Below are 27,890 nucleotides of genomic sequence, written 5' to 3' on the forward strand. Positions count from 1 at the left end.
GCAGGCTTCATGCCCCTCTGGTGCTCACCGAGCTCCCCGCCTCTTGTACACCCTGCCCCCCACACCACCTTTGCCCCAGGAGGGCGGGGACTTCGCCATCCCGGCCCTGCCGCATCCCCAGAGCCCACGCCAGCTTCCATCTGCTGTAATTAATCACACCTATAGCCTGCCTGACCGCCTCCCTACGGACGGCCTTCTGACTGGGGTTCAGATGCGCTTCCCTGTGATCGACCAAACTGTAAGCTCCTAGCAGGTACAGACCCAGTCCGTGGGACACACTGATGCTCAACACATTTAGGAATAAGCTAAGCTGTGTCTCTTTTCTTAAACTTTTGATTTTGAAATAATGGTGTATTTGTGGAAGAGGCGTAAAGACGGTACAGAGCTCCTATCTGCCCTCTGCCTGGCTTCCCCTGATGTTAGCATCCTGCACAGCCATGGCTGTCAAAACTAAGACAGGAACATCGGGACAACATCTATCCTGCTTTCCATGCATCATAGCAGAGAACCATGTAAGGCACAGCGTATTCTTCTTACGGTGGCAAAGCAGACATCTGGGGCCTGTATTTGGCTTTGGAGGGAGGCAGTGGGAGGCCAGGATGCTTTTAGGAACCCAGGAAGCGTTGGTCACACATGCTCACCAGAGAACATCCTGGAAGTGGGGTCTATTTCCGGGTACCCCGTGTCCTCACCCCTCTGCTCACCCTAGTGGCCCCCTCATCTGGCATCTCCTTCTCCTGTGCACACCTTCACTGATCCCAGTTCAGGTTTTTGGATAATGTGGTTCTAAATGGTCAATGCATTTCAACTCAAATCGAAAGGACAAAAGGCAGTGACAAAGCTGGCAGGGAGGGGGCTACGCCGTTGTCAACTCCATAGTTAGGGAAAAGTCAGGTTCAAGACCTGTGTATTTGGGGTGGCTTGTGCCAGAGTTCTGGGATACTTGGAGGGCAGGCCTGAGACGTTTCAGGCGGGACACTGCGTGCGGGCACTGGGCCAGGGGAGCTAAAATCCAATCCATACTCTGCTCCCAAGCTCTGTGCCCGGTATGCACTCTATCTGGCCGGAGGAACGGATGCCCTTGCCCGAGTCACACAGAAGCATTGCTCTTCATGCTACTGGCTGCTCTGTACTTTAAAATCGGGGTAAAAAAACCCATAATAGAGAATTCACCATCTTAACCATTTTAAGCGTACAGAAATGTTAAGTCTATTCAACACTGTTGTGCGACCCATCTCCAGAACCTACTTTGTACCCATTAAACAACTCCCCCACCCACCCCTGCCCCAGCCCCAGGCAACCAGCATCCTGCTTTCTGTCCCTATGAAGCTGACTACTCTAGGTACTGCCTAGAAATGGAATCATACAGTATTTATCTTTCCGTGACTGGCTCATTTCTTTGCATAATGTCCCCAAAGTTCATCATGTTGTAGCATTTGTCAAAACTGCCTTCCTTTTTAGGGCTAAAGAAAATATGCATATACCACATTTCGTGTATCCATTCATCTACTGATGGACACCTGGGTTGCTTCTATCTGTTGGCTACTGTGAAGAATGGTGCTGTGAGCATGGGTGCCCGAATGCCCTCTGCTCTCGAATTCCTGATTTTGAAAAGATAATCTTCCCGTCCAGGGAAGGGACCACCAAAATTGAATTTCAGAGAATGGTAATAACAACAGCCACACTCAACATTCAGCGGCTTTCAAACCTGACAGTACATACCTGGGAGAGGCCGTGAATAACAGCACTTTGTGGGCATAAAACGGTCTTCCTTCTACCAGAAAGGTAACATCGGACATCTCTTTATTGTTAAGGAAATGAGGATCTAGAAGAGGAAGGGGAAAAAGGGTAGCTTCAGGGGAGAGAAGGGTGAAGTTTGCATTCCTCTTCTGGAAAGGGCCAAGAAGAGCTAACAGGGAAACCATGGGATTAAGCTACTCGTTGGCAAGACAGTGAGCCAACAGGGGACAGAACCAATCAAAGGAACACTCAAATCATGGAAATTCAGTTTTGCATAGGAAATCTTCATAGCTTATTTGTGATTAAAAGTAGCACTTCCTCAGGCGAGACACCCCCAGCCGGATGCAGATGACTTCTGGATGTGAAAGGTAAGGTATGCCCCACCTTGCCTCTTAAGAATGCCCCCCCCCATTTGCTCCTCCTTCTTGGGCTCAGGGCCCTCTCTGCCCGATGGAAAAGGGGTTTTCCAGGGGATTTGAAATCCAAGCCCTTCTCTCCCAGAGTCAGAGGCATGCGAACCAGTTCCCTGCTCTCATCTCCAACAACAACAAAGACGGTTTGGCCGATACTTACCGAGCACTTAGGACGTGCCAGGCACTGTGCAAGCTGGCATGCACACGCGCAAAAGTGCTCAGTCCCAGGAGACAGGGACCATTGTCCCTTGTGCAGCTGGGGAAGCGGGCACACAGAAGTTCAAGCCAGTGACAGGTGGAGGAGCCAGGATTTGAACTCGGGCATGCGGACTGGAGCGCCTGCATTGTTCAGCACTAGGGTCCCCGCCTCCCCTTCCCCCAACCTTGATTTGCCTGTCATTTTAGCCACGGAGACCCGGAGCCCCTGAAGGTACCAGTCTGTCCGCAGCTCAGGGCTTCTGCGGCTTGGGACCATCCACTAACACCCCTGCACCGACTGGCTTCGCCCCGCTCAGGTCCTAAGTCAGTCTGGTCCCAGCCTCTGGTGGGGCTTCCTAGTAGGTCACCCGCCCTGCGCCCACCTGGGCTGCAGTGCCGAAGGGAGACCTTCAGAAGACTCTAAATGGAAGATGACCTCTCTGGGGGTGTCTGCACCCAAGCTACCGAGTCTGAGGATGCGCTGCATTCCCAGCTCATGTGAGAAGATTCTTTCCGCAAAATGCGCCTCCCCCAGTGTCTCTGATCCCATGAATGGCTCCACCATCTACCCGTTGCCCAAGCCAGGGATTTGAAGGCAACAGGACCCTTCCTCTCCTGGGCTTACCCAGACCCAGTCTATCACAAACACCGTCCTCTCTTCCTCCTAAGTGTTTCTCCATTCCCCCATTTCCCTCCATCCCCAATGCCGCGGCCCTCCCTAAGGCCACCGCGTGGTCCCTTGTCTGGGGACCCCCAGGAACCTCTGTTGGTCTCTGCCTCCACTCTTGGTCCCTCAACCCAATGGCCCACCTCACCACAGTCATCTTTCCTGAAGGTGGATTTGATCACGCCCCTCCTCTGCTATAAATCTTTCCATAGCTCCCCAGTTCTCCCAGGGTAAAGTCCACGCTTCCTAACAAGGCTGCTGGTGATCGGGCTCCTGCTGCCTTCTCCTCCATCACACCCCCCTGTCGACCAGTCTGTGTGCTGTGCCATACCAGGGCTATACACTCTCACCTCTGGCCCTTCACCTGCCGTTCCTTCTACTCAGAACACTCTTCCAACCCCTTCCAAACCCGGTTCACCCCATGTGGTCTTCAAGCTTCGGTGCAGACACCTTCCATCATTAAGCCTTGCCTGATTCCCCCGCCCTCCTCAGACCGACCAAGCATCTCCCATCGGCCCTCTCACAGCTCCTGTCCGGCCCCTGGGATGGGTGCTTTTGTCACAGTGTATCCACTGTTTTTTTGCCTCCCTGGAGCCTGAATGCTTGGGAGGTCAGGACCTTGTCTGTTCTTTTCACGTCCTTGCTCTGTGTCTAGAACAGAAAGGTAGTAACACATAGTTAAGGGTGAGGGCTCTGAAGCCAGAAATCTCAGCTGTGTGACCTTGGGCAAGTTGTTTAACCTCTCTGAGCCTCTGTCTCCACTTCTGTTTAATGGAATGGTCATACCCATTGTACATCCACATCCGAGTTTCAGTGAGCATGGAATGAATTTTTGCAGAGCACTTAGCACCACGGCTGACACACAGTATTCCTCAATAAACATGACCATCGTACTAGATGCTTCGTTAATATTTTTTTGAATGAGTGAGGAATGCCTTGACCCTTGTTCCACATTCTTGTTCTGAGAGACTATGGAGGACATTAGGCCTCTTCTGAGCCTGGGGACCTGCTTGCTTGTTGCTGGGCCCTTCCCCAGGGCTTAAAGGGCTGTCCTGAATTGAAACTCCAGCTTCTTCCTTTGGCTGGGTTTAGCCTATTCTAACCATTAGGGGTGGGGATCACCCCACTGGATTCCTGGGGACCATGATCCCAGCCATTGGGCCCACCCTACAGTGGTATCTTGGACCCCTGGCCTGGCCCCATTTTGCCCAGACCCTGCTGTAACTTGGACCCAGAATTTGCCTTCCTGGCCGACTCTCCTCTTCCAGCCTTCAAAGGTGGGGTGGCCCCTCAGCCCCTGTGCGGCCCCAGAAGGCGGGCCTCTGATCATATTTCTGTCGGTACATACAGCTACCTCACTTCTTCCCGTTAAAAAAAGTTTTAACTTAGAACATACTAAAAAAGCATAAAACTGTCAAAATCACTTGTAATCCCACTATCACTAAAATATTGTCTTGAAAAAACTCACACACTTCTAAATAACCTAGATGAAGAGACAAGAGGCCACAGGAAAGTCCTGGGGGTTGACTAAAATTCACCTCTCCACTTGCTTTGAAGGCTAAAAGTTTGCAGTGACATTCTCCCTCTTCTCAGCAACCACTCCCTCTCACTCTTACTGTCCACCACCAACCAGCCCCACTCCTGTTTCCCAAATTGCTAATGTCTCCTACCTGCGGCTCTTTTAGCCATTCTCTCCCAGAATTCACAGGGAGGGCAAGAAGACAATGCATCACAAACAGTAGGGCATCAGTGTGCCACAGTCCCCACCACTCCCTACTGTCTTACACGGAACCCATTTCACTCACTTATATGGCCTCCTGGTCCTTTAGAGATTCCTTGGGACCCTTGTCACTGATCACTCATATCTTTCCTTTAAAGTAGGTCCCCGAAGAACCACTGTTTGGCCACTTTTAGTTTTCCTAGCAGGAAATGCTCTATTGAAGAGCCAAACTCTACATATTCCATATTTCACTTATTCATAATTATATTCTGTCCCCCTTTCTCCCATATTGTGAGCTTTGAGCCTCTCGGGCCTGCCTTTCTTCTCTTGGTGCTAACCCCTGGAATTCTAGTGCTTGGCCTGAAAACCAAGCCCTTTTAATTGCGAGTGAAAGAAAACTCAGCACATTCAGGAGGAAAAAATGTTCCTGCCTCGCCTGGAACTCCAGGAAAGCAGATTTTGTGCTGTGTCATTGAAACGGCCCTTGCACATGTTTGCTCTAACAAGGGTGTCCTGTAAAGGCACCGAGATGTCAGACATGATGACTATGGCTTGGGAACGTAACCTTCAATCACTGAAGTCTGTTAATATGATTGGTCTTTGCAATGTGTTGCCCCGATAACATTTTAGTTAACACCTGCTTTCTACAAGGTAGAAATGGTTTCGGTTTGGGTACACTGTAGTTTGCCCACACTGATGGGCATAAAGGGAAACAGAGAAGATGGGACTTGGCTACTAAGTTTTTCATTTCAGGGAAAAGTTGTATCATTTAAATTAACAAGTTCTTCATGACAGAAACAAAACTACTTTAAAGCGGTTCCGGGAATTCAGACTTTTCACTAATTTTAACTAGCTCGCCTGTTCCAAACAGAATGGTTTTGCTAACGAACATCCCATTCAGATGCTCCCATTTCTCAAATGTTTCCCAGTCTTTACAGGAAAAGTTCATAGGAAGTAGGAAGGTCCCCAACCTTATTGGAAAAGGAACTCTTTATCTTTAATATTTTATCATCCCCCAGGCAGCAAGGAGAAAGGCTCTTGCAACAGAAGGCTCGTGTTTCAGGCTTCAGGCAGCCAAGCATTTCTTTGCTTTTTTTCTCAGACTGATCAGCCAGCTTACAGCAGCCCCAGGATCCGCTGAACGGAAAAGTTTCCCCTGGAAAATTCCAGAAGCTGGGACTGCAGAGGGAAGGAGTTATGGCTTTGGGAGGAGCTGGGAAGCCCCAGCCCCACCTGAAGTGATCGTGCAAGCAGCGCAGACCTTCCCCTTCTTCGGCTGAGACATTGGGGTGATCCGCAGTGCCTACCTCCTGGGGTGGCCTGAGGGTTACCTGAGATGGGGTAGGTCAAGGGCTAGGCCAGGGCCAGCCCCATGCAGTGTCCAAGCAGCAGAAAAAGGGATTACTGCTACTTGGATGGGATTTCGGAGTGTCCAGTCTCCTCAGCTCAGGTATGTTCCCCGTGTATGTGTGTGTGTGTGTGTCTCTGTGTGTATGGGGGTACTTGTTTCCTCTCCTCCTGGGTCCCTGCAGAGGGACTCCATTAGAGGAACACCATTGGCCTGTCACTGTTCCCTGCTTGCTCCTCCTCAGGGAGGAAGAGGGACTTCTAAGAGGGGAGAAGTTGGGGGATGGGGGGGACAGCTGCCTGCACAGCTCAGCCTTCCCTCGGTATGGGGAATCCACCTGCCTGCAAGAAGTGCATGGGACCCAGAGCTGTCTGGGGAGAAAGCCCCTCAGTAGCCAGTCTCCTGGTCCACATTTCCAAGGTCTAGTCTCCAGCTATCATGTGATAAGTGATAGCATGACCTCCACCTGCCTGACTGCTGTGTCCATCTTACGTGCCCTCCAGCACCACCTACCTTCTCTGGGGGGCGTCTGCTACCTCTGTGCCCTCAAACCATAGCACAACTCACCCAGGCGCGAGGTCTGTTTGCGCTTGATCTCCGTGAGCTTGGGGATGGGGTAGGGCCCGTAGCAGTGGGTGAAGATGACGCAGAGCTGCTGGCTGATGACCTCGTTCTGCGGGAAAGAAAGTGGAGTTCACACGGCTGGGCCCTGCACGGCCTCATCCAAGCCGTCAGCAGGAATGCCTGCCCCCAGGTGAGAGAGGCCCACAAATTTCTGGCAGGTTCCAAGAGAACCCCTCCCCCGCCCCCCACCAGACCTCATACACTCGGTTTGCTCAGCAGGCCCGGGACGTGCTTGCTGTGTTTGTCTGTTGTCTGCTTCTGGTCTGTTCACCACTGAAAGCTTAATTTGCCATTAAGTCCTTCTCTCTTGCCCCAGTCATTGACCACCCATCGGAAAGCAAGGTTCACAGCTCACAGAGTAGAACACAAGTTTTTACCCCAAACACACCTTTATCAATACTCCGTAATTCTGGAAGCAGTGAATTATCCTGAAAATAGCAGCAGGAAGCCCTTGTGATCCCGTGACTGCTCTCCATTACCCAGACACAAATGCTCCTGATTCAGCTTTCGTAGCACTGTGATTTTGGTGCTGAGGCATATCCGGAAACAGGAATGCTCAGCTGAATCACTTTCTCCAAAAAAAGGGGGGAAACAAGTTCTGTGATATAGACCACAGCTGCCTCTGATCGCTCAGGGACAAAGGAGCCTGTTTCCGACCGCCCCGTGTCCTTCATGTTTTCGCCTCTTCCCCTTGGGACCCAGTGCTGGTCAATACTGTCCCTTCATCTGCAGGTGTGTGGGAGGGAAGCCACGAATTACAGCATTCAATGCTTTTTATTGGGTGAAGGGGGTTGAAAGTAGGGGCTGAAAATGGGGATGAGGTAGAAAGACATTTACAATATATTAGGAAAAGTAGGTTACAACACAGTGTGTACCATTTATTTTTGGAAATAAAACCCTCCATATATATATATATATATATATATATATATATATATATATATACATACATACACACACACGCACTTGGATTGACAGATATGTATAGGAAATGTCTAGAAAAGTAGAGTCACCGCCTTTGGGTGGGCTTATGATGTCTTCCCTTTTCATCTGCACTTTCTACAACAAACAAGCATCGTTTTTGTAATACACACAATAAATATTATTTTTGACTTTAAAAGATGGGTTTGGGACAACTGATGACGTCCGAGGTTCGAGATATTCTTGGATCTATTTCATCGAGCGCCCGAAGCAGAAGGGTACAGCTCCACACATGAAAAGAGAATCGACCGTTTGATTAAAGGCACCATGTTGCCTCGGACGTGGTCCGCAGAGTGGCCTACGGGGATGCAATCAATATTGGACAAAGGAATTCTGCTCTCAGAGGTGAGGCCTCGTGACCAAAAGGTGTTAAACACTCCTGTCAACACTCACAAAGTGATTGCCCGTCTCATGGCTTCCTGTGCTGGTTCTCAAAGTGTGGTCCCCGGACCGGCAGCATCCGCATCGCCTGGGTGTGTGGGACATGCAGATTCTCAGGTCCCATTCCAGACCTTCTGACTCAGAAACACTGGGGCTGGGGCCCAGCAATCTGTATGCTAACACGTCTTCTGGTGCTCTCTTAGGTTTGAGAGCCCCAGGTATGGATGGATATTCTCTCCGGAGTGGGACCTGAGCCGGAGGCTGCACGTTTGTTTCCCCTGGGGTAAAGCCGGCCGTCAAGGTGTGTTCCATAGCCCACCGGCAGCAGGGAGGCCTGCGAGCCTGTCAGAAAGGCGGATGCTACCCCAGGACCACTGACGCAGAACCCACATTACCACGCTCTGCAGATGATTCCCACACACACTAAGGTTTGAGAAGCGCTGTATTCTGGGCACAACGATGGTCCCTAGAAGACGGTACCCCCCAAATCCCTGGGACTGAGAATATCGCGAGATACCAAGCTTATAAATGTTACATTACAGAGCAAAAGGGGCCCTGCAAGCGTGATTCAAGTTACTAACTAAGGTTTAAATTGACCTTAAAGTAAGTGTATTATCCTGAATTACCTGGGCAGGCCCGATGTAATCACAGGAGCCCTTAAAATTAGAGGCAGAAGAGGACTTCAGAAGGGATGCGGGAGAAGAGGAAGTCACGGGGATTTGAAGCCCGAGAAGGACTTGATGTGCTGTCGCTGGCTTCCAGATGGAGGGGACCACATGCCAAGCTTGAGTGGGGGAATTTGGGCAACAATTCTGCGAGAAAATTGGGACCCCCCCAGCTGGCAGCCAGCAAGGAAATGGGGCTTAGTCCTACAAACACCAGGAACTCAGTTCTACCCAAACCTGAATGAGCTTGCAGGTGGATTCTTCCCTGGAGCTTGCAGAAAGGAACACAGCCCTGTTGACCCCTTGATTTCGGGTCTCTGTGAGACCTTAAGCAGAGAGCACAGCGAGATCCCGTGCCTGGTTTCCGACCCGTGGAAACCACGGAATAATAAGCAAGTGTCTTTGGCCTCCATGCTGTGCTAACTCGTTCCGGCAGCGACAGAACACTACAGTCTACAGTCGGCCTCAGGGGGACTGCATTTCATCATCCTTGTGACCCCAGACTGCCAGGCACACTGGGCATGCTCAGTGAGTACTTGCGGATCCCAGAAAAGAGGCGGCCCGTGTCTGCAAAATGTGCTGCCCAGACTGTGATGATCGGCGCTGGGCTCACTCGTCTACAGTGGGCTGTGTCTAACCACCTTGGGGGAAGGAAGGAAGATGCACTTCTTGGACTTGGTGGCCTGTGACAGAGGCCTGAGTAGGCGGTGCTCTTCTTTGGGGGCTGACTGTGGACTGATGGGCGGTGGTGGTGGACTAACTTCAGTGTGTGTTGTGTCATCCCAGAAAGTAAAGGTAAGGCCTGGCCGTGTCTGGTCCAAAGGGACAATCCTCACATACTTACAAGTTACCTGGGAGGACCATCCCTGCCTACTCCTAGGGAGGGCTGCACACAGTGACTTGGTTCCAAGGAGAACAGTTGGCAAAAGGGGAAAAGAGTAAGTCTGCAGGTGAGAAACTCGACAGGCGCCAACCTCAGCCAGGTGATCAGGTCAGTGCCAGCAGTGAATACACATGTTGGGAGTGTGTGCCCTTGATGTGGGGGGAATGGCACTTGACCTCTGTAGTCTTCTGCTCTAAACCCACAACCCCAGTCTAACCATGAGAAAAACACCGCCGAGTCCACTAGAGGGCCTTCTTTATGGTATATCTGACCAGTGCTCTTCAAAATTTGTTAAGGTCACCAAAACTGAGTCTGAGAAGTGGTGTCAGCCGAGAGGAGTAATGTGGTGTCCTGGATGGGATCCTGGAGCAGAAGAAGACATTAGACAAAAACTAAGGAAATAGGAATAAGGTATGGAATTTAGCTAATAATGTACCCATGTTTATTAATTAATTAATTAATTAATTAATTAAAACAAATGTACCATACCAGCGTAAGATGTTAATAATAGGGGAATGTGGGTGAGGGGTTGTATGGGGAACTCTGTGCTATCTTCTCATTTTTTCTATAAACCTAAAGCCATTCTAAAAAATGAAGTCTATTATTGGGAAAAAAATCTGCCCCATGAGGAAACAGGGTAATTATGAGGAAAGTATTAGAAGTTCAGGAGAAAGGGAAAGAGGAAGAGTCCAGAGTCAAAGTGGACACCGACAGCTCCCCGGGCTTTATTCATTCATCCCCTAAAGTTCTCACGAATGTGAACATTCGCCACGTGCTAAGCGATGTAGCCATTCACGCATTAATTCTTTTCTCAAGTATTTATCGGGCGTCTGCTAAGTGCCGGACGCTATGTGAAGGTTGACGGTGATGCTCCCAAGGTCAGGACCCCAAAATGCTGCCTTTCTCAAGGCTTTCAGGGCACCTCTCCTCCAGACACCAGAGCCTCAAGAGAAAACTCCCCACTCTACCCTTGAATTCATCTGGGTTTGTTGAGGTGTCTGCTCTGTGCCCTTTTCTGCGCATTTCCTCCAGCTAGAGGGATTGTTGGTATCCTTCACTCTGGTTCCCCGGCACCCAAACGAATCAGGACTCCAGGAGGGCTCCTCTGAGCAAGAAGGGGTACCGCAATTAGTATCAGTTAATAGCTCCTGTGGGGTGAGACCCGCTGGGTTAGATGGTCATTTTGGGGCAGTGAACTGGGTTATCTTTTGGGTTTGGTTAACTCTGGGCTCAAACCTGAAAGCAACAGAAAGGAATTAAGCAAACTTGAAGCTCACTCTATTTTGGAGGCATGGGTAGGTGGGGCAGCTGTGCTGGGAAGATGCCTATATTCTCCTCTGAGTTGTATATTTAACAGAAGTGCTTTTAGGCGAAGGCGCCACAAAGCTTGACCCTCAGGGACAGCATGGCAGTCTGGGAGGCCAGGGCAAGCCCGAGGAGGTGGCGTGGGCTGGGGATGAGTGGGCATCTGGCCAAGCTGAGTACACGGCTCCTGGTTAGCGGTTGTTACTGGTATGCTGCTAGGTACCAGTCATTCAGGTCTCTCATGGAAAATGCTGGATGTGCACATGGGGTGAACTTGGGTCCTCAGGACTCAGAACCATGTGGCTACACACAGAACAAAAGGGGAACGGAGTGATGTTCTTAATGCCACGCTTGGCAGGCGACTCCTGAGATGGGCTCCTGTGAATTTGGGGATGACATCTTTCCTCTCTTCCTCGCACCCTCACTCCTCTCCTAAGAAGATACCAAAACATTTTCTTTTCTTCAGAAAGGAATGCTGGGATGGATCCCCAAGGTCCTTTTTGGGCGAGTTGGGTAGGGGTTCTACACGATGGTAAAAACATGGACAGTGGGGCCAGATGGGGCTGGGTCCTGGTCCTGCCTCATCATTCACCAGCTCTGTGACCTTAGGAAAGTGACTCAGCTTTTCCACGCCTTGGCCTCCTCTTCCAAAGTGGATTACAAATATCTGCTTGGTGAGGTTGCTAGGAGAGCTAAAAAAGATAATGCCTCACAACGTACCATTAGGTTGAACCAAAGGAAAATGCCGAGATTTGGCCACTTTTTAACCCCCCAAACAAAGAGCAATTTCCTATAATTCAAACCAATCTCTCTTTTTCTAGATCCTAAAATGTCATGCAATTAATGGCAGCTTTCAGGAAGAGGAAAAAAACCAAAACCCTCACTTCATTAAATACACACAGCCATTTCCAAAGACCCATTTCGAACTGTGAAATGCTAAAAGGTGAAAAAAGCCACATCTCAAAATCAGGAGATGGTGGAAACACTGTTACTTTCAGGGGAAAATGGCAGTGAGTTCTCTGCCTCAATCCATCGTCAACAGTGGTTTGTCTCTAGACGGGCCCTCCCTCGTAGAACATGCTGGGCTGACCTATGAGCCTCTTTCTGCTGGAACACACCTGGAAAGGGTATGGGCAGACGCACCAAAGGGATGGGAGGGGCACCAGATCGAGTTCCCCGAGGTCAGCACACAGTCCCATATCTGTCACTGGAATTGTGTACAAGATGAAATCGAACACACAGTAAAGTGCTTTTAAGTTGAACCTATGTATCTTGATATGTACCCTCTATTCATGGCAAGTGATACAGGCTTTCTATTTATAGTAGTACTTTAGTATTTCCTTTCTAAGTGCATTTAACAGATGGTAAGTTGATTTAAAGGAAGTATCAAGCAAATAATAACCAGTGAAAGTATATTTTAGAAATGAAAGGGAAATCAGGCATTCTCAGATGAAGGAAAACAAAGAGAATTTGTCACCAGGAGACTTCCCCAAAAAGAGTGGCCGAAGAAAGTTCTCTAAGTTGAAAGAAAAAGGATAAAAAAGGAAGCTTGGAGCCTCAGGAAGAAAGGAAGAACATGTAAACAACAGTACGGGTAAGCATAGTAGGCCTTCTTTCTCCTCTTGAGTTTCCTAATTACATTTGATGGTTGATGCAAAAATTATAACAGTGACTGATGTGGTTCCAAATGTATGTAGAGGAAATATTTAAAGATGATTATGTCTTAAATGGAGGAGGGTAAATGGGCATAAAGAGAGGTAAGGTAACATGACGTCACTTGAATTGGTAAAATGACGGTACCAGTAGACCGTGTTGTTACATATATAATCTAATACTGCAAGCAACCACTAGAAAAGCTATGTGAAGCTATACAAAAGCTACTGAAAACATTACAGACAAATAAAAATGGAATTCAAAAAAGTGTTCAAGTAGCCCACAGGAAGGCAGGAAAAAGAGAAGCAAAGGCAGAGACACCAAACAGAAAACAAAAAATAAGATGGCGGACTTAAGCCCTAAAGCATCAATAAAATAGAAATGGTCTAAATATACCAATTAAAAGACATTGGCAGAGTGAATGAAAAGCCCAACTATATGCTGTTTACAAGAAAATCACTTCAATATAATGAAAAAGGCAGGTTGAAAATAAAAGGGTTGAAAAAATATGCAAACATTAATCAAAGGAAAGCAGGAATGGTTATGTTAATATCAGAGAAAGCAGAATTCAGAGCGAAGAGAATTAAGAGAAGCAGAGAGGCGCATTACTTAATGATAAAAGGGTTAGTTCACCAAGAGACAATGTGGTCCTAAATGTGCATGTGCCAAACAACAGAGCTGCCATCTATGTGATTAAAACCTGACAGAACTGGAAGGAGAAACAATTCGAGCTGGAGACTTCAACACCCCTCTCTGAACTGATAGCATAGTGAGAAAATCTGTAGGATATGGAAGAACTCAACACCACCATCAACCAACAGAATCTTATTGACACTTGACAATAGCAGAAAGCAGTGTTTTCAAGTGTCCGTGGAAGATATCAAGACAGACCACACTTAGGGCCATAAAGCCAAACTCCAAAACTTAAAATAATCAAGTAATACAGAAGGTATTCTCTAACCGCAATGGAGTCAAACTGGAAATCAATAACAGATAATAAGAAAATCTCCAAACACTTGGTAACTAAACAACACACTGCTAAATAATCCATAAGTCAAAAAAGAAATTCTAAGGGAAATAAAAAATAACACCGAACTGAATGAAAAATGAAAATGACACATCAGAATTTGTGGTGCACAGCCAGAGCAGTGTGGAGAAGGGTACGAACAGTACCAAATGCCTAGGAGAGAAAAAGTCTCAAATCAATAATCTAAGCTTCTACTCAAGAACCTGGAAAAAGAAAAGCAAAATAAACCCAAAGCAAGCAAATAATAAAGATAAGAGCAGCAATCGATGGAAGTTAAAACAGAAAAACAGTAGAGAAAGTAATGAAACACGGAGTTGGTTCTTTGAAAAGATGAATAAAATTGACAAACCTGTAGGAAGACCGACAAAGGAAAAAAAAAAAAAAGAGGACACATATTAACAAAATCGGGAAGGAAACAGGGGCTATCACTAGACTGTAGACATCAGAAGGATAATAAGGGAATTATGACGAATAACTACATACCTAAATCTGTCAATGCAGATGAAATGAACCAATTCCCTGAAAAAAAAGTACCCCGACTCACCTAATATTAAGTAGATAATTTGAATAGCTATATAGCTATTACAGAAATTGAATTCATAATTAAAAAAACTCCCCCCCCAAAGAAATCTTCAGGGTCAGATTGCAAAGGAAGAAATACAACTGTCTTTATTTGATTATCTAAGTAGAAAATTCCAGTAAATCTACAAAAAATTCCTAGACTAAACGAGTTCAGCAAGGTTGCAGAATGCAAGATGAACATACAAAAATCAATTGTATTTCTTTGTGCTAGCAATGAACATATGGACAAAAAAATAAAATATTATATTTACAATTGCTCAAAAAAAAGGAGAAATACATATATATAAATCAAACAAAACAGGACTTGTATGCTGCAAACTCCATAGTATTGATGAAAGAAATCAAAGATGATCGGGATTCCTGGGTGGCTCAGTCGGTTAAGCAGCTGACTTTTGATTTCGGCTCAGGTCATGATCTCAGGATTGTGAGATGGAGCCCTGCGCTGGGTTCCACGCTCAGCAGGGAGTCTGCTTTAGGATTCTCTCTCATCCTCTGCCCCTCTCCCTGCTCTCCCTCTCGCTCTAAAATAAATAAATCAATCTCAAAAAAAAATCAAAGACAATCTAAGTACATGAAGAGACATACAATTCATAAACTGAAAGATATAACATAGTAAAGATGTCAATTCTCACTGAATTGACACAGAGGTTTCACAAAATTCCTATCAAAATCTCAGCAAGATTTTGTTGTTGTTGTTGATACAGTAAGTTTATTCTAAAATTTATATGCAGGGGTGCCTGGCTGGCTCGGTCAGTAGAGCATGCAACTCTCGATCTTGGGGCCGTGAGTTCAAGCCCCACATCGAGGGTGGAGTTTAATTGAAAAAAAAAAAACCCACAAAATTTATATAGAAAGCCAAAGAACATGGCTAAAATCATTTTTAGAAAGAAGAATTAAATGGAAAGAATAAGTCTACCTAACTTCACGATTTAATTTATAGCTACACTAATTGAGATGGTACAGTAAGGGTGGAGGGACAGACACATGGATGGATGGAGCAGAGTGGAGACCCAGAAACAGACCCACACAGATATGCCCAACTCGCTTTTGACAAATGTGCAAAAGTAATTCAATGAAGGAGAGAGAGCCTTTCCGACAAATGGAGCTGGAACGCTACACATTGACTGGCAAACCAACCCCAACCAACAGAAACACACAAATACCAAAAACCTTGATGTACGTTCCACATCTCATACAAAAATGAATGCAGAATGAATCACAGATTTCAGTATAAAACAAAGGACTAAAATTTCTAGAAAAAAAATAGGAGGAAATATTCATGATTTAGGGCAAGGCGAGGAGTTTGGGAAACTGATCCATTCAATTTCCTCAAAATCGAAAGCTTTTGCTCTGTGAAAGACCCTGTCAAGGGGACAGAAAGAAAAGCTACAGAATGGAGGACAATACTTGCAGACCACATATCTGATGAAAGATGAGTATCACTCAAAATCAACAGCTATAAAGCAAGCAACTTAATTAGAACACAGGCAAAGACACAAAGAGACATTTCACCGAAGAGCTCATACAGATGGCAAGTAAGCACATGAAACTAGGTTCAACACCATTAGCCACTTAGGGAAATGGAGATTAAAACCACGAGATGTCACTTGCACATCTATCAGAATGGCTAAAATAAAAGAGAGCAATAAAACCAAACTGCGAGGATGTGGAGAAACTGGATCATTCCCACTTCGCTGGTGGGAATGTCAAACAGTACAGCCACTCTCAAAAACAGTTGAGCACTTTCTTTAAAAACGAATCACGCAGCTACCATACAACCCAGCGATCGCACTCCTGGGCGTTTATCCCAGAGAAATGAAGACATACATTCATACAAAAACCCGCCCATGACTGGTTAGCACAGCTGTATTTGTAATGGCTTGAAGGTGGAAACAATTCAGCTGTCCTTTGAGTGGGCGAGCGGTTGTACCAACCATGGTATGTCCACGCTATGGAGTACCGCTCAGCAACGGAAAGAAACAAACTATGAATACAGCCAACAACCTGATGAATCTTCAGAGAATGACGCCAAGTGAGAAAATCCAATTCTAAAAAGTCATATACCTTACGATTCCACTGAAACTACATTCTTTTTTTGGAAAAGATTTATTTATTTGAGAGAGAGAGAGAGAGAGAGAGCAAGCATGACCAGGAAGAGCAAAGGAAGAGGGAGAGAGAATCTCAAGCAGACTCCCTGCTGAGCGTGGAGCCCGATGAGGGGCACAATCTCATGACACTGAGATCATGACACTGAGCCAAAACCAAGAGTCGGATGCTTAACTGACTGTGCCACCCAGGCGCCCCTGACATTACATTCTCAAAATAAAATTAGAGAAGTAGAGAATAGGTTAGTGGTTCCCAGGGGTGGCGGCAGAAGGGAAATGGGTTTGGCTAAGAGAGTGCAACATGAAGGAATTCTGTGGGTGATGGAAATTTTCTGCATGTTGACCATATCACATCAATATCATGGCTGTGATATTTTACTGTAGTCTAGTAAGATATTGCCAATGGGGGAAACTGAGTAAAGGGTACATGGTAGTATATAGTTTTTCTTACAACTGCCTGTGAATCTATAATGATCTCAAAATCAAAAGTTTAAAAAACTAAGATGTTTCAATTAAAAATTGAGAAAAAATAAAAAAGTACAAATCACAAGAAAATAAAATCCTCGCAGATCAGGTCTTGTCTCTGTCTTAAACCTCCAGTGATGCTCTATTCATGGCACATGGAGGGACACCCACACTTTTCACCACGGAGAAAGACTCCATGCAATCTGATTCTTACCTCTTTGTCCCACTGCCTCAGTCACCTTGCTCTTCTTCCTGTCGCCTCAACACACTGAGCACGTTTCCATTAAGAGCCTCAGCTCCCGCACTCCCCACTTGGAACGCTTTTGCCCCAGACCTTTGCATGCCTGGAGCTTTTCCTCCCTTTGGTGGTGGTTCAAATGCTGCCTTCGCAGGGAGACCTTCCTTACATCTTGTCTAGATTACGCCTTGCCTGCCCCACCCCCAGAGACTATATCATTGTCTAATTTTTCTTTCATGGCATGTATCAAGCTCTCACTCTCTTTTGCTGATCCCCTTCTTAGCTTACTGTGTGTCTGCCCTTTCCCTGGACATAGCAAGCTCCAGAATGTGTCTATCCCATCAGCACTGCAGCATAATGAGACCTGGTGACTGTGGAATGAGTCAATGCCCTGGGGAATAACGCGTGGGAGAAAGGGACCAGGGACTTTCTTTAAACAGATGTGTATTAAGAAATGGCTATATTGTCCTGTTCCTGAAAATCTAGAGATGCTGAATTCTTTTGAAGGTAAAATTTAGAAGAGGGAGCAAAACAAATCTGCAACCAGATTTCAAGTAAGGTAAGAATGAGCACAAGTCCAGGATGGGAAGGCATCTGCTTCACTTTATAAGGCAGCTGTGTTTCTGGGAGTTGACCATAAAGTGAATTTATTTCTGGGATTTCTATCTCCTTATCCACTATTTCTTACCCATCTGATAAAACCAGATACCTGTCCACACAGAACGGCAGATGCGATCTGAACAGGACTCCACTAATGGAAGAAGGAACAATACCAGGCAGTTGTGTGATGTGTGGCTACCACCCTGCAACAGGATACATGGGAGTGCAAGCTTTGTGGCGCTTTCTCAACTCTCTGAATTTCTCTGCCCTCATCCCTCTCCAGTCTTCTTTTGACCATGGTGATATCCCTCACGCTTGGGGAATGCTTGCCTTCACACTACAGCCACAGGAAATCGATCACTCTTCTTTCCTCCGGCCGGCAACACATGTAATACCACACTCCACCAGTAGGGGTCGCCACTGAACGCCTACAAGAGCAAACCCAACTCTTGAGGGCACCATTTTTCCCAGACTGCCCGCTCCTGACAAGGAGCTGCTCCTGCCTCATCCCTGGCTCCCTCCACCCTTGAAGATCGGTATGGCTGATGGGGAGCAGGCTCTAGTCCACATCTCCTGGCAAAAGTCCCTCCCTTCTTCCCACCCCCCAGCCACGGGCTGCCCTTCAGTGGGTAGTAGCTGAGTGGGGCATAAGGGGCCTGCTGGGGTGCTTGTAATGTTCTCTTTCTTGGCCTAGGTGCTGATCACACAGTAGGTTTACCTCGTGAAAACTCATTAGGCTCTATAGTTGTGATCTGTGCACTTTTCTGCATGTATGACATGCTCCAAAACTCTAAAATAAAGTTTACTTAAAAACCTATAGATTAGGTTTACTTAGTACATGGGATGCCTCAGTAATTTCTGGAATTTCCACTATAGCTTGAAAAAGGGAACAAACAAAAACCAAGAAATCAAAAACAAGTTAGAACACCTAACCTTGGGAACAGACTTAGGAATGTTTTTCACTAAAGTGGTTTCTTAGGTAATTGCAGGCATAAGTACCATTCATTCATTCATTCATTCATTCATTCATTCATTCATTCATTCAAGTTGGAGGGGTGAAGGGTGAGGGGAAGGGAGAGTTGGTTTTGAAATGCTTTCATCAGGTTTTGCTCTCTGCGATCACTGTGGCTCATTAAGCAAGGGCTGGCACTCCTCTCCCATGTTGGGTCCTGGTGGGGCTTCCATCAGGTGCAAATCCAGCCCGCAGGGGGGGCCCTGAGACTCTGGACTAAGGCTGGCTGCTGATGAGAATATCTCATGAAAGTTGCTTCGGACCCCACCACGCCAGGTGCTCCGAGGCTCGGACAGCAGACAGGCCGTGTTGCCGCAGCTTTGCTGTTGGGCCAACCATGCCATCTGGAGAAGGTGGCTCTCCGCTCCCTCTTCACTCTTTGGGCAGCCTGTCGGCCCAGCCTGTCAAGGGGAACCCACGCTGCCCTTTTGGTTCAGAGGCCCATTCCCCCTGAGACTCCAGAGGCTCCACTATCTGAGAGGGAGCCCCAGAATTCTAGAAAGAAGGTGTAAGAGGCTGCTGCTAGAGCCAGGCTGCCTGGGTTCAAGCCCAGCTCTGCCACTTACCAACTCTGTGACCTGGGCAAGTGATCACCCTCTCTGTGCCTCAGTTTACCCATCTGTTAAATGTGGATAAGAACATTACCTCCTTCAAAGGTTGTTTGTGAGGACTGAGTTAATCCTTATAATGTGCTTAGAGGGGTGCCTGCCATATAGTAAATATAAACTGTATATTTTACCTTAAAAAAAAATCCTCATTTATGTCTTGAGACAGTTCATTATAAAAGGGTTCCAAGGCCAAATGAGTTTGGGAAACACCTCATTGCCTTTGTGAATGAGGGTATGCGAGGCCCTGAAGGAGAGAAACTGGAGTAATCCAATGTTAGCTTGCAGAAAGAGTGGACGTTCGGCCTGTTCTCAGGTCGGTATTCATGGCTGGTTGGTACGTGCCCTGCAATGGGGTGTTAACTATTTCGAGGGGATGGTTTTTACAGAACACCCTTTGGGAACTAGTGGAGGCCCCACATGCTCTGGGGGGGCATCTTTATGACGGTCACTTAGAAAGCACTCACTAAGTTGCAGGGACAGTTTGAAGGGCGCTGACTCGTGTTATCTTCACAACCAGCCTAAGAGGTCAATAGAATGATTGTCCCCATTTTCAGGTAGGGAAACTGAGGCAGACAGAAGTTAAGTAACTTGACTGGGGTCATCAGGCTAGTAAGTGGTGCAGTGAGGTTTGAATCCCTGCAATTTGGCTCCAAAGTTCGTGCCCTGAAGCACTGGGCTACATAGGCCCCTGGGACCCATTGAGAAGCCCTCAGGGTACGTGGTCCTTGATGCACAAACTCCTCAGAGCCTCTCAGGCAGACTGGTCATCCCCGGTGCTTCCGTGGCCACAGTGGTGGGGCATTTGTCACAGTCTCCCCCTGCCCGTGGCTCTCCACCCCGATGGATGGCTGGGGGATGGGCACCCACCGCTGTCCATCCTCAAAGCTCTCCAGCAACACACACAATGCCGCGTGGCCCACTGGCTGGGACCAGACATCTATATGGTATCGCCAAACAAGTGACCCCAAAGAAATTTTTAAGAATGGATCTCATAATGGCCCAAGGGCTGGAATGATGTTTTTTATGGGGTTGTAGCATTTCCCCGTTGCAAGAATTAGGAGGTGTGAGGAAGGGGTGACACTCATCGGATACTCTGTACCTGAAAAACTTTCTCCAGGGCCTGGCTTTGCAGGGTCTGTAGCCCGTTGATCGGAGGAGCTGTACTATTTCCCTCTTCCCGCCAAATTCCTATCTGTGCATCCAGGCCTGCTCACGTCTCAGCACCTCTGTGACACCTTCCCTGACCGACTCACACCTCTCAGAGCCCATGCCACCCAACTGAACACTGTCTCCTAACCCTCGGATGGCCTCAGGGCACATGTATGCACATGAGCACCCCAGCTCTCCTGTAAATTCCCTGGGTTAGAAGGTATCTCTCTACTTTGTCCCATGTGCCCAACGGCTTTGGAACACAGCAGGTGCTCAGCAAGACAGTGGCCCACAAATGACGGCACAAGTAGCTTTAGCCAGCTGGGCACATGTGCCACCGGCGGCCGTGACCACGGGATTCCTACCCGAAGGGCGAGACCAGGCTAAGGGACCGCTGAGGTCGTGAACCTCCCCCCTTGTTCTCTGCTACCGACCGACCGCAACAGCATTAAACTTCTCCTACCTTGCTCGCTTTCAAGATCTCAAACATCAGGGGCAGGCCTTGGGTAATGAGCTCCTCCGTGTACTCTTCCTCCTGGATGGTCTTGAACTCCTTCAACAGGCACTGGATGAGAGGCCTGCGGTGTTGCTGGAAGGCGATCCGCAAAGACTCCAACCACGTGTGCAGTGTCCACGGGACCCCTGGGAGGGGGAAGGGAGGGCATGGAGGGGAGGAGAGGACAAGGCAGAAAACAACCACAACGGAAGGTGTGTTTTTATCTGGAAGCTGGCCTCTCCCCAGGACAGCACCAAATGACGAGACCAAGACAAGAGCCTGACTTGGGTCAGTGTTGCTTTTTTTCCCCCAAAGACTTGCAGACGTCGAAACAGAAGATGATAAACGAGTTCCCTCAGCTCTGTGCATGCTGTTCCCAGTATCAGGAGCTGCATTTTACCAGCTATCACCGTCATGGAGAACATGCAACTGCCACACGCTGCTCATGCCTTCTCCATACTTCTGGGTCCTGACTCCTCCGCTCACCTCGCCCCTTCTGCCTGCTGGGGGGACGGAAGCTCAGGGAGGGAAGGGGTTTGCCTGGGACGAGACAGTACATCACGCCCAGAGGAGAGCTCAGAGCTGGTGACACCCATCGGTGGACTTGACCATTTACGGCCCCGTCCAGGACGGACACAGGCGTCACAGAAAGACCCAGGAGGATACCCCTGCCACTCCCCCGTGCAAAACGCCTTTTCCATCTGTGGGTGCTTCATCAGGCCTTCCTCCTGTAACAGAAACTTGTCCAGCAGCTCATTGCTGTGTTGTGCTTCTCCCCGCTCACGGAGAGCCACCGAGGAAGAGCGTGTCTCCCTCCTGTTTACAGGGAGCAGGCCATGCAGAGAGCAGACCTTCATCATCCTGCCAAACAGGGCCTCAGGGCAATGGCATAACGTCCCACATACTACACAGTCACTCTGAGACAGAGGCCCACGTCCGGAACGGCGGCAGCGGGGCCTCTCCTCAGGCCCTCCGCCCACCTCGACCTGCCGTACCAGGTCAGTTGAAGGCCCGCGCTAGGTCCCGCTGTTCCGGGGCAGGGCCGCTGCCCCCAGACGGGGAAGGCTGGGCGGGCCTGCTCCCTGGGCACACGGAGGAGATGGGTCTGAGCTAGCTCACTCCAGAAAGAGCCACCCCGAGCTTTTCCCGGGAGTGGCTTTGCGGCCCGAAGCTCCGTGGGCGAGCCCGGTAAGAAAGCGATGCCCTCCTCCTAGCTGGTAGCCTGGCCGCGGCTTCATGGTGCTGGGCGCTCTAAGGCAGTGATTCACCAACCACTGGGAGCCACCTGGGATGATTGTTAAACATAAAGATTTCCGGCCTTTATCCATCCAGACCCGCGACAGCAGAGCCTCTGGGTGTAGGGCCTGGCAATCTGTATTCGGACAAGCTCCCAGGTGATTCCAATTCCTAAATTCTCAGGGTCCAGAGTTGGGGAATCATGAGAAAGTGACCTTTGGGGCTGGCGGGTTGCTGCTGTCTTTGGGGGTTGTGTGGGTGTGTTAGCCTGAAAGTGCTCCAACCAGCAAACAGGAAGCTTCCTAGCCCCGTGGTGTGTGTGCGCGCCCACGTGTGCGTGTGCGTGTGCGTGACCTAGGGCTGGGCAGGGGTGCTGTGCCCAGCGGTGGAGGGTGTCCAGACTGACCTATGCTCCTGATATCAATTGTGACATCCACGTAGCCATGCTCAGCGCTGTGATACATGGCCTCCCTCAGGGCTCTCAGTTTGGCCTTGCTGTTGCGGCTGGCACACAGGGGAGGCGGGGCTGTCTCCGCCAGGTCAGTCCCCTCGGCCAGAATCTCCTCCAGGGACAGGATATCACTCTTCTCCTTCTCTGGCTGAGCGAGCAGTTTGCGGAACACATTCCTGTCAATCATAAACCCAGAGAGGAAGACACTCAGAGATGGAAGGGCTTTGCTGGGGCAGGGACAGGGTGTGGGAAGTGGGGACACCACTCATGTGAGACAATGGAATGACGGGAATGACTCAGGGGTGGTAGTTTCAGAGGCCTGACCACGGGTGCTTATATTTTAAGGATGGAGGAGACGGGGGGAGGGGCATGGCTGGCTATGTTTCCTTGAAGGCAGTCTGGAGCTAAGTGCTTTCCTCAAGTATCTGGAAGGTTCTACAACTGTGCCCTTTCAACCATCAGCCTGCACGGGGTCCCCCAGTGACTTGGCTTTACTTGGGTTATGTGGAATTAAATGACAGGGTAAACCCTGAAGGAAATGTAGACAAGTAGTAACCAAACGTCAGGGGTTTTATTATTTTTAAAATGGATTCTTCTCCCTTAATGGCAGCTGAGGTGATGGGCTCTGACCAACCCTGGCAAAGAGTGCATCTCTGTGAGGTGAAAGCTGATCGGGAAGGGACGAAACGAGGCAGTCTGAGTAGATGTGCGCTGCGTGGAGTTGGCTCTGAGCAGGAAGCTGGCAGGTAAGGCCACTCTGGCCGGGCCTGGGCTCTGGCCTGCCTCTGGGCCCCACATCCAGAGATGTAGTGGGTCTGGGGTAGGCCTGGGAATCTGCATTTTTAACAAGCACCACTTGGGACCTTGTGGCTTTGGCCCATCCTAGCCTACCTGTGTCCGTGGGCTGCAGCCTGGCTGAAAGAGTTCATATCACCCTGGGGGGTGGTAGAAATTCCATTCCTGTACATGGTTCCTATCAGGGGATCCGCACCACGCTCCAACAGCAAACTAACCAGCTCAAAATTTCCTGCAAGCCCAGAGAAGGGGGTTTTATAAGCGAGTCAAGCAAAGATACAGTCACAGACACATTGAGGGCCAAGGTGGTGGAGACCCTCGGCGGGGTCGAGACTCAGCGGCTCTTACCTACGGCGGCGGCCAGCTGGAGGGGTGTTTCTGAGTAGTTCTCCTCGCCGTGCTCCACGGAGCCTTCCACCTTGGCCCCGGCGTCCAGGAGCAGCTGTGGAGGAAGAGTGGCCACGGAGACATTTAAAGGACACGCACTGTGAGGACACATCAGGAAAAGCTGGTGGAAGTCATTGCGATGCCAATGTTCCTGCCCTCCCTCTGGGTCAGGGGCCGTGTGCACAGGGTGAGGGCAGCTGTCTGCCGGAGGGTGAACTGACAGCCTCCTGAATCTCCCAGAAGCTCGGACTATCCAAGCGTGGTCCGCAGAAAGCAGCATTGGCATCACCTGGGAGCTTGTTGGAAATGCTGGCTCTCAGGCCCCACCTTGGACCAACTGAATGAGAGTTTACCTTTCAGCAAGATCTCCAGGTGATTGATAAGTACGTTCAAGTTTCTAGAAGCTTAGACGCTCATGGAGCCAGAGTGCTGGAAGACTCCCTTTTTAGGGTTGGGTACACAAAGCCTCGGAGAGCATCAGAATGGTCTCTTAGAACCACAGAATCTTGAGTTCCAAAGAGTTTGGGGACCACCTGGGCCAACCAGGGCACGCATCCCTTCTAGAACACCCTGGGTAGCTCTGAGGATAGTTTAGCAAATGCTAAGTTTCCTGGCCAGCGAGATCAGTTACTTAAGTGGCAGAGTGAGCTTTGAGGAGTGTACTCCGTTCTGGGCTATATTCTTGAAGATCCCTGGGCTTCTTAAAAATGGAAGCTGTCCATGCTGGGCCTCACTCACAGTGAATGTGCTCTCAGCACCGCTAATGGAAAACGAGGGGGAGAGATCTGCCTTCTTTACTCCCTGCCCAGGGCTCCCTGAGGGCACAGCCGGGAAAGGGCTGCTGATGGCATTCCATGCCTCGTGTACCTGCAGGGGACAGGTGGCCTGACTTCATTTGGCTTTGCTTGGCTGCCTGCTGCTCCTGTTCTTGATTTAAAGGCTTGGGGATGCCTCGTGTCCACTAGGCCACTCCCCCCCCATCTCTCCTTTACTATATCCCTCTACCAGGAGTGAACTGGCCATGACATTCTACAGCGCAGAAGTCAGCTCTCAGCGTGACACGTCATACACTCTGCCTCCTGGAACATGACTTTGGATCTGCCTGAAGGAGTCCCATGGCCGAGGAAACACCAAAAGAGTCCTGTGGCTCTCCACCATTGCCCCGTGTTCCCTGTAACATTCCTTCCTGCACTGCAGACTTCTAAGAGGCTTGGACCACATAAAAGCAAGCGTTCCCGATGTACCCAAAGCTCAGCACGATGACGCCAGGGGGAGTAATGGACCTGGATGCGGATTTCTTTTTTTCGGATGCACTGAAGACCGAGTTTAAGATCTAGAATGTACTGGACGGCTGGTCCTTGAACACCAACTGTACAACAACCAGAAAAAGCCCAAGCAATACATACTTCAATGCCCAAGGGACCTCGGATAAGGGCATCTCTCCATACCTGGGGAGCCGTTTCAGAAGACACGTGCAAAGGCCCTCCTCTAGACCTCTGGGATCAGATTCTTAGTAAGTGGGATCCCAGCAAGTGTCTTTTCGAACCACTCCCTTGGTGACTTGGGGATGCTTCTTTCCACTAGTTAGAAACCACTAGACTCTACACAAGCACCAGGGTCACACCTAAGGGGAGGTTCCAAGGTCTCACACCAGCCAAGTCTTACGTTCACGTTACGACAAGCAAAATGGACAAATCCGCAACATCACAGCTCAGGCCCCACCCCCGAGCAACCAGGAACAGCTTCATCCGTTTGCCACTCGTGTGTGTGAGGCTGCGTGTGGGTCTGTGATCATTTCATATTGGTTAAAGCCAGGCCATATAGATCATTACATATGATATTTGCATCTATATGATATGAATGTGCTATACTTCATTGCAGTTAACCAATATGAATCCCTCAGGGAATGTGCATGCTGGGAGAGGTACAGATTTGCATAATGGAGGAGGTAAAATTAAAGGTCAGACGTGGATAGGGAAATCCATTAATACCTGAACTACAGGAATATGTCCATGCAACACAGCAAAAGTCAGAGCCGTCCAATGGCGGGTCTCGGGGTGGACGGATGGATATTTATGAGGAGTACTGACAACCTATAAACAAATTGAAGTTATTTTCAAAATGTGACCTTCACAATATTTAGACTAGCAAGTCGGACCTATCTGTGGCTGGGCACGTGGGCTAGAGATGTACAGAAGGGCATCCTGGAAGTGTCTTGGGAAACGTTGGTGACAGTGGGGTAGTGACTTGAAGTCCTCTGTGCAGCGGAAGGACTCCTTTTGGCTCCTCACCTGCAAGGAGTTAAGCTGATGATTTCTGACCTCCTCTAAGGTGCCTTGGAGGAGCTGTGATGGCCGTGGGCCAGCTCCCCAGCCTGTCCCCTCTTTCTGCTTAAGGAAAGGTAGTGCTTCTGAGGGCCGCAGCACGTCAGATAGCGTGAGATGCCAGACCATGACGTCCACACCTTTAGGGGAGATTCTCAGCAGCAGCGAACCTCAGGCAAGGGGAGGTCTGTTTCGAGCTTTCAAGCCAGGGAAGACCACCACCCGTCTGATGGAGTGACATTCCCATCTGGTCACAGCTCACCCTACCATGTCCTCATTTCACTCTTCGGTTGGCTTCCTAGGAGACTAGGACCCTCATGCTGCTGGAAACCTGGGCACAAACCCTTCCCTGGACACACCATGAGATCTGATCTTGGTCTTTCAATATGGGGGCCTCGACACACCCTAGGCCAAAAGAGAGGCAGCAGGGCAGCTGAAGTTTGGGGTCCTGCAGGACTGGCACCCACACATGGCTTTTCTCCCAAACACTCCTGGGGGCATCTATCTAGCTGTGATACCTGTTTCATTCAGAGCAGCTGAGTTCACTGATCACCTGACTGGGAAAAGGCCTTGAGCTGGGATGGGCTAGAGAGGACCAGAGAAGCCCACCAGGACCCAAAGATGAGGAGCCCTTGCAGGGGTCTGCACGGTGGTGGGGGATTCATAACAGGCAAGAAAATCCCCAATACTTGAGACTTGTAATATCCAAAATGGCCTGGATGCAAAACTGTGTCTACTGCCTGTTTTCCTCAGATGAGTATCAAATTCACTAATTAAAAAAAAAAAAGCACAGTACTAAGACTACGAGAACATCTGATTCTGCACTAACAAGTTTATAGGGTTGCTGAGCTAGGACTGCAGCATGCCAACCTTCCCAGCCTCTGGGGCTGCCGATCGCTGGCTGCCAGAACGACAGGATAGAACATGGCCAAAAAGCGTGAGTTCACCTACTACGAGCCTCGAGGTGTTTGTGGGGTAACCGATATTAACTGAGTCCCGAACTTATGCTAGGTACCCTTTGCATTTATTTCTTCCAGCGACCCTCTGAGATGGGTGTGATTGTTCTCTCCCTGTTGCGGATGGGGACGCGGAGCTCCAAAAGGTTAAGCCTCCTGCCCAAGCAAGTTGCTAAGACTCAGCATTTCCCGAATTTGAGCCCAAGTGTCAAATTCTAAAGCCCGTGGGGGTGCGCTTTCCACTCTATACACCACACCGCCTTTAGGAAGCTTTGTGATTGGCTTGAAGACCTGTGGCTTCAACTCAGCCAACAGGTGAAGCAATCAGGGTTTGGTTGGGAGGGCGGAGGATCTGGGGGAGCTAAACCTCAGGTCAGGGAATATGGACCAGCTCTGTATTAGGCAGAAAGGGCTGATGGCTCAGGAGTGCGCTCTCCGCCCCGATCCCCGAAGGAATGGATCAGTTCGGCTGAAGCAAAGGAAAGCAGGTGCTCCTCGCAGCTTGCAGGTTGTTTTTAAATGAAATGTACATGCAGGCAGTTCCTTGCAGTGTGGCTGGGCTGGGGCCTTGGGATACAGGAAATCCACCAGCTGGTCTGACCTATTTGCTGGACTGAGCACCCTTCGTGGTGGCTCTGGGGAGAAAAAGCCCCCTCTCTTCTTTGCTCCTTTCCCCCGGGGGACTGCCAGGCCGAGGGGCCCTGCAGCCCTCTGCACCCTCACCTCGACATTCAGGTCAGCTCCGGCATCCAGCAGCATCTGAACCATCGCCTCGTCCCCACGGACACAGGCGTACATCAGGGGGGTCATGCCCTGCAGTGGGTTAAAAACCAGAGAACGGAGAGGGTTTACACGGGGGCTGTCACTCCACAACAAATGGA

General features: G+C 49.1%; 1 protein-coding gene and 1 long non-coding RNA gene across 5 annotated transcripts in view; one reads left to right on the forward strand and one right to left on the reverse strand.

Moving 5' to 3' along the window:
• The window catches only part of ABTB3 (ankyrin repeat and BTB domain containing 3), a 299,425-nt gene that overhangs the window by 17,466 nt on the left and 254,069 nt on the right, over window positions 1-27,890 (reverse strand). For 2 of the 3 annotated variants that reach the window (XM_087868779.1, XM_087868781.1), the window contains 8 exons: window positions 27,733-27,822; window positions 25,721-25,822; window positions 23,691-23,784; window positions 23,439-23,574; window positions 22,503-22,723; window positions 20,828-21,006; window positions 6,654-6,759; window positions 1,723-1,825 (listed from right to left, as the gene is read on the reverse strand). In XM_087868779.1, the coding sequence (XP_087724905.1) occupies window positions 1,723-1,825; window positions 6,654-6,759; window positions 20,828-21,006; window positions 22,503-22,723; window positions 23,439-23,574; window positions 23,691-23,784; window positions 25,721-25,822; window positions 27,733-27,822 (1,031 nt within the window). The remainder of the gene's footprint in view (window positions 1-1,722; window positions 1,826-6,653; window positions 6,760-20,827; window positions 21,007-22,502; window positions 22,724-23,438; window positions 23,575-23,690; window positions 23,785-25,720; window positions 25,823-27,732; window positions 27,823-27,890) is intronic. The other variant, XM_087868780.1, reaches the window with a different exon arrangement.
• On the forward strand, window positions 7,682-18,477 carry LOC148108630 (uncharacterized). 2 transcript variants are annotated; one of them, XR_015727103.1, is made up of 4 exons: window positions 7,682-9,687; window positions 9,917-10,031; window positions 12,347-12,519; window positions 17,701-18,477. It is a non-coding gene; the product is annotated as an uncharacterized LOC148108630 (long non-coding RNA). The 2 variants fall into 2 exon arrangements; XR_015727102.1 differs by having other exon boundaries at window positions 7,682-10,031.

The sequence above is a fragment of the Ursus americanus genome, chromosome 17 (genome assembly GCF_024610735.1).
Source record: "Ursus americanus isolate L20-20 chromosome 17, mUrsAme1.1.p, whole genome shotgun sequence".
NCBI classification, from domain to species: Eukaryota; Metazoa; Chordata; class Mammalia; order Carnivora; family Ursidae; genus Ursus; species Ursus americanus.